Source organism: Mycteria americana, chromosome 4 (assembly GCF_035582795.1).
Source record: "Mycteria americana isolate JAX WOST 10 ecotype Jacksonville Zoo and Gardens chromosome 4, USCA_MyAme_1.0, whole genome shotgun sequence".
Classification (NCBI taxonomy): Eukaryota; Metazoa; Chordata; class Aves; order Ciconiiformes; family Ciconiidae; genus Mycteria; species Mycteria americana.
Window position 1 is genome coordinate 45548849 of NC_134368.1, and position 14414 is coordinate 45563262.

The 14414-nt window shown below is 44.6% G+C and overlaps 1 protein-coding gene across 1 annotated transcript in view; it reads right to left on the reverse strand.

The window, feature by feature from the left end:
• CPE (carboxypeptidase E) overlaps positions 1-11986 on the reverse strand; it is a 60217-nt gene extending 48231 nt beyond the window's left edge. The window contains exon 1 of the mRNA XM_075500355.1: positions 11624-11986. Coding sequence (XP_075356470.1) covers positions 11624-11915 — 292 coding nt within the window. The 5' untranslated portion in view covers positions 11916-11986. The remainder of the gene's footprint in view (positions 1-11623) is intronic.
• Positions 11987-14414: the final 2428 nt, after the last annotated feature.

A 14414-nucleotide genomic window follows, 5' to 3' on the forward strand; every position in this document is an offset into this window, starting at 1 on the left:
ATCTCATGCTTGTTCAAGGTGGTGGAGCTGCAGCTCCCAAGCAGCTTCGCAATGTACAGTGGAAAAAGCTTATTTTTGGAAAGAGAAGCATGGCTGCCTCCACATACACACCTGAAGAAACACGCAAAAGTGCACGTTTGTGCAGTGAATACTTGAAATGTGCGCTGACTGAGCACAAAACCAACCTCTGAAATTCCCCATGCTGCTTCCTAAAGCCCCACTTCATCTCTGTACGGGCTGTGACTTTTCCAAATATTTTTAGTGCACGAGGCAGCTTTTCAAAGACCTCTTAACTCTTGTAACTCGTCTTACAAGCATAAATCAAGCCACGTTGGCCAACTCTTTCCACAACTGAACTGCACCTTTAAATACCACTAATGCCAGATGGTCTCAGCATATAAAGCAGCATGAGACAACATATTAATGCTACTCAAACAAGCAACTTGTGCTAGCAGCAGACCAATGAAGTCAGCCTCAGGCTGCTAAGCCTCTCTGTCTCCATGGCAACAGCTATTTCCGACAGTTCTTCAATTTTCAAGTCAGATGAGCTCGTTGGCTCTTAAACTTCTCTATTCAGGGGGTCTTCCGTTGTCAGGTACTTTTTCACTTCGTACTGGCTACCGTTATAATACAGACTTTATTTTTATCAGCTGCTCCATGGAGTATCAAGGAACAGATGCTCCTCTGCTTCTGTTTATTTATAGACTTTTCCACTGAAGATTTGTACTACAAGATTTCCACTGAAGATTTGTACTATTTATTTGTTCCTCTAACTGTAACACATGGAAACCTTGCAAATATATATGTCTCTCTCGTGACTCTACCTATCAGCACTGGAAGAAAAGGGAGAATTGGTACCTTCTTCATACTCCTCTGCTATCAAGGCAGATTTTTAAACCAACAAGAAAAAAAAGTGTATCTGCAGCAGGTAAACAGGGAAAGAAACTCTTGACTCCTCCTCACCTATGTCTATTAGCATAGCTGAGTCAGCATAAATACTGGGGCTATTTGCTACTAGGAAAACTCTGGCAGGAAGCAGGTAGGAACCGCATCTTAAAGGCAGATCAAATGCTGAACCACACGCCATCTATCAAGTACATCTATATATTGGGTACATGGCATAGCCACATGCTAACCTGCAGCATGGAAAACGAGAACCTAGGCATGTAGATGAGAACCTGAGGCACAGGGAGAGGACGTTCTTATCCGAAAAGACAAGAAATACACGGCAGAGCCAAGAAATAAGTCAGACATCCTTTATCACGAAACTACTTTTCCTCTCTGTGAAACGACTTCCTACAATGACCATGTTTAAAGTTCAAACACGTGATAGCCCAGCTCCCAACCCCACAGCTTTTTTCTTCTCTCCATCCCACTATGTACTGATGTCATCAAAAAGAAAGAAGAAATTTCATTCCGAAAGGCGTAAGCTTTGATCACTCGTTCCTTAACTGCAGGCTATTACAGAATCGAAGTCACATTTAGCCCTATTTTTTAAGGGCACACATGCAAGTTGGCTTGAGGATTAGGATTTATAAGCCTCCTGCTTATAATGAAGATTCAGATGTACAGCTCCCAGTGACTTCAGTTTGATCTGTGGATGCTCAGCAGCTGGGCGGGAGGAGAAATTAAACCCCTGTCTATTTTATATCAGTTGAAAATCTGACATGGAGGGTCAGCTTACCATAGCCATAAGGCTCCCTTTGAAGTAACGATCTTTTTACATGTGTAAAAAGTGTATATTTAGGTTGCAGACTCACCTCGATTTTGCTTATAGTTCTAAAAAACTGTGCATTTGTGCAATAAGCCAAAATGCAGAGCCAGCCAAAACTACAAAACCTTCAGTTTAGCATAGGAAAAAAAAAAGGTTAGTTTTGAATGTGCAAGGAGTACACTGTTCATAACAGTGAAGGACAGCAATGTGTAACTGAAAGACAATCACACCGTGAACTCCCTTTACTTCTGAGGGACACAAAAGTAAAAGGACATTCAAATGACGTCTTGCAGCTAGAAACCCCACACTTTCTCGATACTAAAAAAATCTACTGGATCATTAGATTGGTATACCAGCAAGGATGCCTCTGCCAAGAAAGCAGCTCATTAAACCTTGGCCAGTCAGCTGTCCCACCTGATCAAACAATTCTTTCCACTTGGCTTGAAGGCAGATCCACACCTGTGTTCAAAATGGTATACGCTGGCTGTTCTCGCTGTAGGCAGGCTCTGCAGCCAGAGCAGTATCTCTTTGGTTGTAAATTCGGCAGCTCACGCCCCACGGTCATGAACAGCTCCATCCAAAGAATGACTGTCTCGGCTTGCTCCATGGGACTTCATTTGTGAGTAAACAAAGACGTCAGGTTTTGCTTATAATTCAGTATGAACAACTACCAGGAAGCAGCTCTTAGCTTATACAGCCGTAAGTGTCTCACTTCAGAAAAAGAACTAATTAAAACCAAACGTTTACTGCTTTCAAACTGCCAACCACGGGTTTATGATTCAAGATTCTCTCTTACCTGGCCATTGTAGCTACACAGACACGTCTGTAACGAACGCCTTCGTATTGAGCCAAACCCCTCTGACAACCACCCTGTTCCCTGCTGCTGTCATGGGAAGATGCGTCCGGTGCCAATACAGCTAGCACAACCGCAGCGCGCTGCAAGAAACCTCCACTCCAAGGGGAAGGGCACTACGGACCAAGACCGCGCTTTTAGTCTCGTCTCCTCACCCCCAACAGCGCACCTGGAAGGAGTAAGCAAGGCGACAACTTCAGTGCCACAGGGCAGCTATCCGGTCACAGTACATACCGTCGTTTCTTCACAATATGGCAGAACTCAGATTCAAAAATGCCAAATCCCAGCAAGTCAAGCGGCTTTCTCCAGCACTGTTGTTCCGCAGAGCCCCTAACCCACTCCTCATACAGCACCAGCTTTCGACCGTAAACCTGAGATAACACATGCAGATCTACGGCAGCCAAAAGAGCTCAGATGCACGTCACGCTGCAAATCAAACCTCCCTACCCTGCTACCTTTTACTGATAAGGATTAGGGTTTTTTCAGCCTTTTAACTAAAAAGACCCTTGGTGTCTTCATTTAACCTCCCCACACAAGAAAGTAAGCTTCCAACAGAACATTCTGATCCCACTGAATTCACTGAACCCTGGCTTTTGATTTGCAACTTACTGCAAAATGAAGTATATGAAGTATACACCCTTTACTCTGCTGCTCCTGATTCTACCCATTATTTTAAATAACTGACCCAGAAGCCTTGAAGTACACACTGCAGTTTTCACTTTTCCTTGATTCCACAACATTTTAAGAGAATTCAGCTACAAACCTTTCCAGTTTAATTCCCAACTCAATAGGGAAAAAATAAGCAAGAATCTGTAGTAATACATGCATGAGACTTTTGTTTAAAAAGAAAATGTAGACCAAAAAGAGGCGTGGCATATGACTTTTTTTTTTTTTTTAAGAGGAACATGAATTAAATGGGTATGAAGACTTAACAATATAAATTAATCTGCCGAGAAAAGCTCAGATAGGGTTCATAAATAGTATGTTTCACAAAGCAAGCATATAAAGCACAACAAGGTACTTTACATGATGACATATGAAGGCTGGGATTCATCAGGTCTTAACCATAAGCTCTCGCACATGTTCCCAAGTTAGAAGCCTGCCCAGTGTTGGCTCCTCCTATAGTCAGCAGAGAAAACAGACGTTTTCAGAGGGCACTGCGGCCCAACCAAGAGGTCTACCTGCTAATCGGCAAAGAGAGATTGTAACATGTAGGCTTCTAAATCATGTACCACATCTGAAAACAAAAATGAGGTGGAATGAACACAGAATTAATTCTAAAGTAGTTTTAATACTAAATTATTGGCTGAGCCTAGTAGCAATTCCATTGTTACAGCCCAAAATTTGTGTTTATTATGAAATAGGAAGACCTGTCTTGCACTTTTCACCCTCTGTGTAATTTAAAGGCTTGAGATATTGATCACTAAATTATAGAAAAATAAACAGTTTCTCCTGAATAAAGTAAATTAAGAATTAATAGCGAGGTCATTTTTTGATAAATGATGATTACAATTTACTGCCTTTAACAAAATGTCTCACGAAATCTTAGGAAATCACTGTGCTTTACATACTTCTCACTAATTCTCTGGAGTTTGCGTTAATGTCACCATAATAAAATAGCCCTTTAATCCCAACCAACAACAAAACAGGCTGACCTCATGTTTTCGTTGGAAAATGTTAAGGCATTCTGCAGATGTGGGAGGTGATGACAACTCTTCTCTTTAAAAGAAATTAAAATAATCAACTCTTTTGAAAGGAGTGGGATTGTCAAAACCAGGGTCAGACCGACAAACTGAATGCTCTGCATACTCAGACTAATTTTAAGCCTGAAAAATAAAACAACTGCCTTCTGTAGAGTCATGTTTATTCTTAACGATTACAGCCCTTTTTACTACAGCTTGGTTGCCCTTTGTGTTATTCCAGCAAATAAAAGAGAAACTTCTGAGATGCAGTAGCTGGGATCTGTAGCATTTTCGCAGGTAGCACACAGCCTCTCTTATCCCTTTTTCAAATGATCTAACAAGAAGGGGGGTCTTTAAATACCTCAGCTAGTGAAGCAGTTTGGAGTACGGGTATTGTATCTCTAGCAAACGCTGCAGAGACTGCCTAGCACAGCTGCCTAACCACACTTACTGTGAATTTCCATTGACTTCAACGGGAACGTGAACGGCATCAACAACTAGCTGCAAATGTGATCTATAAATGTGCCTACATCTCCTTGACTTTCACCAGTTTTGTGGGCACATTTTTCTCTCGGTATTCTACACCTCTGTTTTTAGCTGAACATTAAAACTGAGATAGGAAGGTAGGATGAATTCAGAAATATTTATTTAAGAAAGAAAATATTAAGGAAGAAAAATCTATTTTCAAAAAACTGAGTGTTACCAAGTACATTCTAAAAAAGAAAAAAAAAAAAAAGTTATTCAAGACTCTTAAAAATAAAACAGATGCTTTTAAGAAACTCGCTCAGCACGTACAGCCAGCCACTTACTGCCAGCAAATCCTACAGCCCTCTCGAGACCTGTGCAACCTACAGAATCCGCGAAGGACACTGGACGTCCCACTCTGAATGCAGGCAGCATCGAAATTGTTCTGCCAGAGACTACCCCAGGCCAAATCCTGGCTGGGAGACTCCAGGGGGACTACCCTAAGTGGCACTACAGCCCGTAAGGGATTTCGCCGGGAAGTTAATTACAGCCTCTCAGTCTTCGTCAGAACGAGCGAGGTACAACCAGCCCCGGATTTGCGCTCCCAGAAGGCGAGTCAGTAGCGTGTCCCCTGTGGTGGCTGATGGGAAAGCCAGAACGTCCTCACAAGCTCTGAAAGAAAAATCTGTTCCCTGATGCACAAAGGAAGGAAAAAATCCAAATGCAGAAGGCTACATGAATAACAGGTTCAACCACGTTTTATTCTGCATTTTATTTCATACACGCCTGCAGAGACACCAGCAGTTGCCCTGCTCACACTCTCGGTTTGGCACTGCGGGTGCTCGTTACCCTGCTGCCCGGAGAGCAGCCCGCCTTTGGAGAGGATTGCAAAGGAAAGCCGGCTCCTGTACTCCCGACACAAAGCGTTTTGCTTATACCGACCCATTTACAGCCCTTACCTCTACGCAATGCAGCTGGATGGATATGAACTCAGTGCACTTGCATTTACCAGCCCCATAGCCTTCAACACCTCCCTCCAGAAAGGGAATACTAAACAAGCAGCCATTGATAAAAACTGGCATTTGCTTACATCTCAAGCATGCAAAAATTAGGTCTGCTCTCTAATATCTAGATTCAATAACAAGCCCTTGCTGTATACAATTTGTATTAATGCTCCGCAAAACTGGGAAATATTAGCAGGGCCCATCAAAGAGCTCACAAGATTTTTACTTGCAAATTCCAAGTGTAAGGAAAAGAAGCTTTACAAAATCAAGTGCAATTAATTGTAAGGGATAAAATTAGAACGGCTGCATCTGATGACATCGCCGTAACCAAGAGACGAGCTGCGTGCTTTCTAACATCACCGCTGCCAAAACGCCCTACCGCCAACCCGAGCGCTGCGTTCGCCCGTCTGAAGCGGGGCAGCCCAAGGGCCCACCGGTGACAGCGAGTGGTCTCCCCGCTCCTGGGCTACCGCGCTAAGGCAGCACAGCAGATCCTGCCCACGCTGGGCTGAAATCACGGCAGCCTCCTACGCGTTTGTTCTTCTAGCTGCTGCCGTTTCTCTTTTTCAAAGAGCAGCACTTGCTCGCGGTCCTCTGGAACGGCTGCAGAGCCATTTAAATTACAACCATTTAAAAAATATTAAAAAATGGGGTTTGTGCAACAGTGAAATACAAACATTACGAGCAACGCTTTTTTTTTCCCCTGTGAATTTGTTGGCTTTACTTATCACAATTTCTTATCACAGAAAGTATTAGCCCACATGGCTAGTGCCAAAGCTGAATGAGGGAGCACTTCAATGACAGAAAAAACCCTAGGTACGGTTTCTGTATTAGCGGACAGATTTCCCCAATATACAGTAGAGGCATGATTTGCACTTCTTTTTGAGTCACCCTTTAATTATGTTTTTGCAGGAGGAAACGGCTCCAGCATTGCAGGGCTGGAGTGTGAGAAACTGAGAGCCTAATGTTGGGCAACTTTGGGGGGGCCAGTACAGGAGCTGCAATTTGGGAAGTCAAGGAGCTTATTTAGGCTCAGGGCCAGCAATGACCCACCCAATCCATTTCCTCACTGTGCCAAGCGGGGTCTTTGATAAAGTCCAAAGGATAAGGTCCAAGGATTAACGTAGCTGAGTTGCACCTCGTAAAATTGACTGTAGTCACACCCGCGGGGTCCTGCAAATGCTCCAAGTCACAACTGTGCTGCTCACCTCACGCGCGGCGTGCTCCTGCCTCACCCGAGACCTGCTTCACTGGCTCACAACGCGTTGCTGTTGTTCGAAACTGAGAAGTCCAAGTATGTCATCTTCTAGAAAATCAGATGTCTCACTCAACTATAAATAAACCTTTTCCTTCTATTTGAAGTATTTTTAAAGATGCTGGTGGGAGGAAGGATGAACAATAAAATCATTACAATTTAAAAACTCTTCTAAATTAAATGCTATTTTGAAAAACCATGAAATATTTTGTTTCCAAAATGCCATTATTCTGATATTTTCAGGATTTGTTTCCTTTTCTCTAGCATGAACAATTCGATGAAAATGTCACAAATTTGCAGATCATTTTGTTGTAACAAAATCTGTATTTTCATCCATCCTCTCTCCCTTTCATTTGATGCCAAAGTAATTTTCAGAGCCTGTATCTATAACACATGTAACCAGCCAATTAATAAGCCTTACTTTGAGGATTTCTTCACAAAACTAAACACTGAAAAATAACCACTATAAAAATCTTAGTAATTTATAAAAAGAAAGTAGGAGTTGAGAGAAATTTTTATCTGCAATTTTTTAATGTAAAGAAAAAAAAAAAAAGAAACCACCCAGGAATCTTGAAAGTGTCAAAATGTTTCATGTTCACATTTGAAGTGAAGCGGTAATGGAGGGGACTGGTCTTGCACCACCAAAATCAATGGTACAAATGAGTCGGAAGTGGCAGCGTGCCTGAACAAATGGCTGAACATTAACGGTGGAGGAACTGCTTTTGGCATTAATCGATTCTAAATACATTTCATTGCTATTGAAGAATACAAACTTATGCCCCAAATGAGCTTAGTTGTGGTAATAAAAAAAGCCTCAAGAGATCAGCGTCCATTGGGTGTTTGTTCAACAGGACATCAGCTATCCAAAGCAAGAGCTTATTTCCTCTCTCAGGAGTAGTCAGTATTCTCCTGAACCTGAATTACAGCAAAATATTGTTTAGTTTGTCCCAGAAATAATCTGTGCTTTACTGTCAACTGTCCTCTGTTTTTCCTTGGTACATCACCACCTTCCCACAATCTCTGTCTCCTCGCTTTATCTCACTTCACCGTCTGCCATCTTCTGTTAACTTTGCCAATTTTTGGCAAGCACGGGGACAAAATTGTATCTTCTCACATAATCAAAGCTACTCCAAAAACGTTTTGATCGCTTCCAGTCTAGGTTTATACAACACCTTCTACACCTAACCACCGATACAGTCTCATTCAAGTCTTCCTCTGCCTTAACCTTTGGATAGATGGGGACTAGACAGTTATCTGCATGGAACAGCTGCCTCAGTATAAACCTGCTTGTTAAAGTTCAAGCATCTTCAGCTCCGGGTTTTGCTTCTCCTTATTCAAGGGCTGCTTTTCCATCAGCGATTGCAGGCTCTAATCTCCCATACAGGTGCAGTATCAGCCTAAAGAAACTGCTGCCACACACAAAAAAAAAAAAAAAAATTGCAAAATATTAGAACAAACTCTGGCACGAACCAGAAGGGAAGCACAGGTAGCGTGGTGTTCAAGTTTGCAGAGAAGGCAGCACATTCTCCGAGTATTTAATGTAGGATCAGAAACTTTAGGCAGTCTCACGCTTCTGGCATTTAGCACGTCCCTGGGAAGAGCTCAGTGAAGGCCATGCTCATCTTCCATGTGACTACACCGGGTTTCCACGATTTGCCAAGACACTCCGTATGCTTATGCAAGAAACCAGACTGGCTCATATGGAGTCGTTCTGGTTTCCAACGCAGTATCAGGACTTTAAAAAAATCCTCATAATGTATATTTACCCCAGCAAAAGATGAGGCCTTAATAATTTGTTTCAGTTGCTTCATTCACTAAGGATTTGTTCCAGTTGCTTTGGAAGTCTAAAGCACGTTTCTAAAATTTTCCTATTTCTCTCACGCATTTTTTTCAAATATTGCACATACATTACAAATTTATTTTCAAAATTAGCTGATATTCTAAAATTAAAGTTGATTTATACGCTTACATACGATCAAATGCATTCGCACCATGCTGCACGGCCATGCAATATGCGTGATTATGCAACGTATGCATGTACATGCAGTATTTGATTCACTCAGTACAAAGCCTCTTTACTCAGTACAAAGAGTCTTTATTGATGCTCTGCTGACACTTCCCTGATTTATTTTGTCATCAACTTGCTCAGTAAGCAAACAGAAACATTTTTGTTCGTTTTCACAGAGGCTCACTAGATAATTCAGGTATCATCCCTGCATGCTCACCAGGCTTCTAGAAGCATGAGCTCTCTACAGACCATGGACCTACGACCCATAGCATATATTTCATTTATACTTACATCTATTTAAAAATAAACCCCGTGACACTCAGGATATCTTGTCAGAATAGGTTTCGTTCAGGAATAAGAACTTAGCCTGTTGTGAAAAAAGAAAAAATAACTATGTGTATGTGTGTGTCTGTGAATCTTTCTGGCATTTTTTAACAACAGAGGATGATAAATCAGGCCCTGATCCTGCAAGTTTTAATCACACAAAATATCCTTATTCCTGTTGTTGCCCTGGGAATCAAGCATGGATGCTCGGAGTGAGAGAGGATCCCCCTCAGGTAAGAGCTGCAGGATCAGCCTCCTGTTTCCTGCCAGGGCTGGTACAAGGCTCCACTTCTTTTACCGCACAGCTTAAAAAAGCTCACACAGAAAAATAAACAGTGCTACCTTTTACTACATAGGAGAAGAAAGGGCACGTTATTAAGAAGAAAACACCTCTAATGCAACCATTAGCACAATATTTAGGTGCTGAAGCTCTGTAACAAGGAAGCAGGGATGTTAACAGCGCCTTTACAATTATTTCGAGGAGCACTGCCATAACTAGGCATGAGGTCTGGCTCGTTGCCCTTCCTAAAAAGATCCTGAGTTTCTCTCATGTGCCACTGCAGATAGCGAAAGCTGCAGCAGCTCTCCACTTCGTGAGAAATGCTCAGTTACCTCGCAGAATGAAAATGAGGATTTAAATAAAACAATGAATTTGCTCTGCTTCAAACCCTGGTTAATCCTCTGCAAAAAAACAGCATTTGCAGCATCCACCACTAAAGATTGCCAGGACTCATCACATTCCCTGACATGTGATTTGGACATTGCAACATGTGGCATTTTCGTCTATAGGGCTCCCTTTGTGAGGGACCGAGCACGTTCTAGGAAATGCTTGATGTTCACTGTAGCTTATAGGTGGATGCAATCCATAGGAAATTTTCTTTTCTGCGGTTTGTTATCGCTCATTGATATAAAGCTGGATTCTCTTTTGCTTGGGCTCAACGACAAACCCTTTCTCACGTCACTGACACCAACAGAAGCAGCGTGTCCCTGTTCTGGGAAGAGCCACGGCCTGGGAAGAGCCACGGCCCCGTCTCAGGCTGCACAGAGTGCTCTTTTTGTCCCCGTTTCAGCTGGCTTGACAGAAGTGCCAAATAAATGAGCTGTAGCAACTGTCCCCTGACAGTAACACAAAGTCACAACGCTAACTGCGTATCGTTCTAGCATGCAAATTACATAGCGGCAATAGATTAATTCTTAGCTTCAGGATCACCCTTCGTATCACGATGGCAACATACCACAAAGAAATTTTTCAAATTTCACTGCAATTCCTACATTTTTCATTTCAACACAATGCTTTGCTACCCTGCCTTCCTCACGTCCAATATCCTATGACCTCTAAGTTTTAGCAGTAGCTCTAATGCAGTCAGGAAAAATGTAAGTCCCTTGAGGATGCAAAGCAAGGTTATATTCAGGTCATAAAGCGGAACATTAAGCACTAACTGCATAGACCAGATCCCCAGAGACCCACAGAATCCACATCTCCACCTAAAAATCAGAGACTTCCAGGCCTGTTCTGTAACCCACTGAGGGAAATGTGGAGACACGACTGCAGGCGGCTTACGGTTGGGCCCCAGGTACGGAGCAGCTTTCAAGATTAAGCCTTTTCACATATAGACGTGATACTATCAACTCCGAAACTGGAAACGATTGAAAAATGCACCCTCGTAGGTGCAAAACAAACGCCCAGTGTCAATCGCATCCCCTTTTATAACAAACGCCTCAGACCCCAGGTACGCATAACCGCATAACCTGAGAGATGTGCCAACGCCTGTAGCGTGACGCGGTAACACGGCTTCCGCAGGCAGCCCGGCCGTGGGACGCAGCCCGGCCGTGGGACGCAGCCCGGCCGTGGGACGCAGCCCGGCCGTGGGACGCAGCCACGCAGGCACATGCTCCCCTAACGCTCTTTTCCCCGACAGCCCGGGCCGCGCCAGGGGAGGGGGAGGCCAGCGCCTTCCCTTCCAGCGCCTCCGCACCGGGTGCCTCCCTGCAGGGCAGCGGGCAGCGCCCTCGTTGCCCGCGGCTGCTGCATCTTCTGACGCTTCAGCGCGGGTTTAGCGCGCTTCTCCCTTCCGCAGGGCGCTAAGTCCAACGACAGAGACACGAAGACGCTTTGCGCCGAGCGCTGGCGACCGCCGGCAGCCGGTGCCGCTACCGGAGCCACTATTTCAGGGAGAGCGTCTGCCCGCTGCCGCCGGCCCCCGCGCCCAATGCAGCAGCCGCGGGCGGCAGCCCCGCTCCGCTCCGCTCCGCCCCGCCGCTACCTGCCGCCAGGTGCGGGCACGGCCGGGGGCCGCCCGCCGCCGCAGCCCCCTTACCGGGCTCATGCTCGCCGGGGCGGTCGGAGACCTCGATGACCAGGAGCTCTCGGCCCTCGGCGCTGCGCCCCACCGTGTAGATCCTGCTGATGGCGGGGCACTGCAGCCACACGGCCACCAGCGCCTCCCGCAGCTCGGCGTAGCGGTGGTACTCGAAGGAGATGCCCTCCTCGGCGCTCAGCCGCCGCCGCCGGCTGGCGCCCGCCGCCCCCGCCGCCGCCTCCGCCGCCGCCGCCCGGCAGGCAGCGAGCAGCCCGCAGAGCGCCAGCAGCACCCGCACCCGCACCGCCATCCCGACCGGCTGCCGCCTGCCCGCGGCCGCGCAGCTGCCGCCGGCCCCGGCGGGAGGGAGGGAAGGGAGGGAGGGAGCGGGGGGCGGGCGGAGGCGGCGGGGAGGGGAGGGGAGGAGAGGGGAGGGCCGGGTCCGGCCGCTCCGCCCGTCTCCGCGGGCCGCGGCGGGAGGAGCGAGAGCTCCCCGCGGAGGGCGGCGGCTTGTGCGCGGCCGCGCGGTAGCGGAGCCGCAAGGTGCGGGCGGAGGCCGCTCAAGCTGTTTTCATCAACTGAGCTGGCTATCCAGATGGAGAAGAGCGTTGGAAGAATCCCGGGGCACGATTTCTACGTCGCTTTTTTATTTTATTTGGTGAAATACTTTGGTTCTGCACGGCACTCGTGCAGTCCCGCCGAGTTAACCCACTGGCCAGACCCTAAACGAACAGACGGAGTGCCCCATGAAAGATTCAGATAGTACTATTGCAGAATAACACAAATGTATTTGGTTGGCCTCACAGGGAAAACTATAAACAACCATCTGTAAGGTTTTTTGCTGCATCACAGAAAGCAAAGGATAAAGCAAGACTTCCTTTCTGTGACTGAGAACACGTACGTAGAGAGCACATCCCATTACCTTCAATGGGAATGCTCCTGTGAGGAACCATTCACAATATACTAATAAATCACAGTCTCTTCTAGACCACAGGTACTACAAGACTTCTGAAGCCATCTGTTTTTTCAACCTGTTTTTAGAGGCATAGGTCGTAGGTGTCTCAACAAGTTTTTAGAGGCATAGAGACTACGTCCAAACAGCCCGTAAAGGACAACTGGTAAAAGCAAAAGGCTAAATGCTAAAGAGCAACTTCCATATCAGGTTTTTTTACTATTTTTAAAGGACACAAAGCCTCACTGGAAAATTTTGACAGGTTCAAAATTTTGAAAAGTTTGAAAATCACACATCCAATTCATCCTTCTACAAATAGAATCTTGTCCCCAATAATTTAATACATGTTTTACCCTGATCTTCTAATCTAAAAGGGTGAGCCTGTAAAACATCCCCTTCCATCACCAATTTATACCAAATCAATTTTCAGGAAGATTTGTTAATAATCCTTTGTGATCCTATGGATATTTTCCTAAATCATGGGTTGTCTAGTTCTGACCAAGAACATAATGGAAATAATGTCTTCTAGGAGAACATCTTCATTGATGCTTGGTGATGTACCAGCTTGGAAACTCATCCAGCATCTGAAACTCAGACCTGAAAATGTAACTACTATATATAAATACTTATATATCTATTTGTCTATATTCACCTATACTTGTTATCTGTCAGTGTCCTGTCAGTCCTGGATTATTTGATGCGTTTCTTCATAGCAAGAACCAAGGTCAGCTCACCCAGTCCTTACCATCTTTCAAAACCAACTGGGTTCAGAAGCTTCTCTGCCCAGTTTAATTTTTAAGTCTTAAGTTTTAAGAATGCAACCATGTGCAAAGGCACCTTCAGAGCACTTCTTGGAGCCTTCAACTCTCTGTTCTCACTGCTAGAAAACTTTGGGAGATGCCTATCATATCACGTCACGTTAGCTCTGGGGTTATGACAAGGCAAATGCAAACTTGCTCTAAGCATTTTGCAAGACTTGAGATACAGAGACTCCCTGATACACTGTTTTCTCTTACCAAGATCACCGTTCAGATTTAGGATCACAGAAGTGCCATCCCTCTGACTTCTCTCCTCCCTAACAGCGTGAATTGTATTATGAATTTGTCTATGACTTCACACCACTTTAGAATTATGTGCAATATGTGCAACACTCTCAGAGCTCCAAAATGAACTACAAATAAAGGTAGCTGACCTAGAATTCAAAAGATTCACATTCCGTATCAGTTTTGTTGGCTACATTCATCACAGGCTAAATATTCCTTGTTTTCTTCATCACTTTCCCTTGTGCCTTATACACAAAGTAAACAAATCTGCTGATGCTGTGATTTGAGACTTACAGTATCATTTTCTGGGAGAACCTTCTGATCAGTCAAAAACACCCCTTTGTGCAGTGTAGCAACTCCCATTGGCTTCCCTTCAATTTATTTCCCCAAAACACAATGTCACTAAAAGATACAAGTAGGCTCAGAAATCATCTATTTCTTTTCATCTGTTCAAGCAGTGAATTATTATTCCTCTACACAAAATTAGTCTCACAACTAGGTCTGAATGGATTTCCATTAATTTCCATACTTACTAACCCCCCACCCCTAAAAAAATTAAGAGAATGAGTACTTATAAAAACACATGCACATGCACATACACATCTTGTGTAAATCAGGGCGTTTTACAGACTACCAAATATTTTATTTTGAGTTCACACATACTAATTTCTTTTTAATAGAGGATTAAGAAACAATGATTGGATCCTCAGAGATCTTAGGAGCATTCGCAGAACAGAGCAGGAGGAATAAATTGATGACTTCCTTTGTATCCAATCCCTCCTCCTGTTTTCCATAGTTCAGAGATGACAACTAT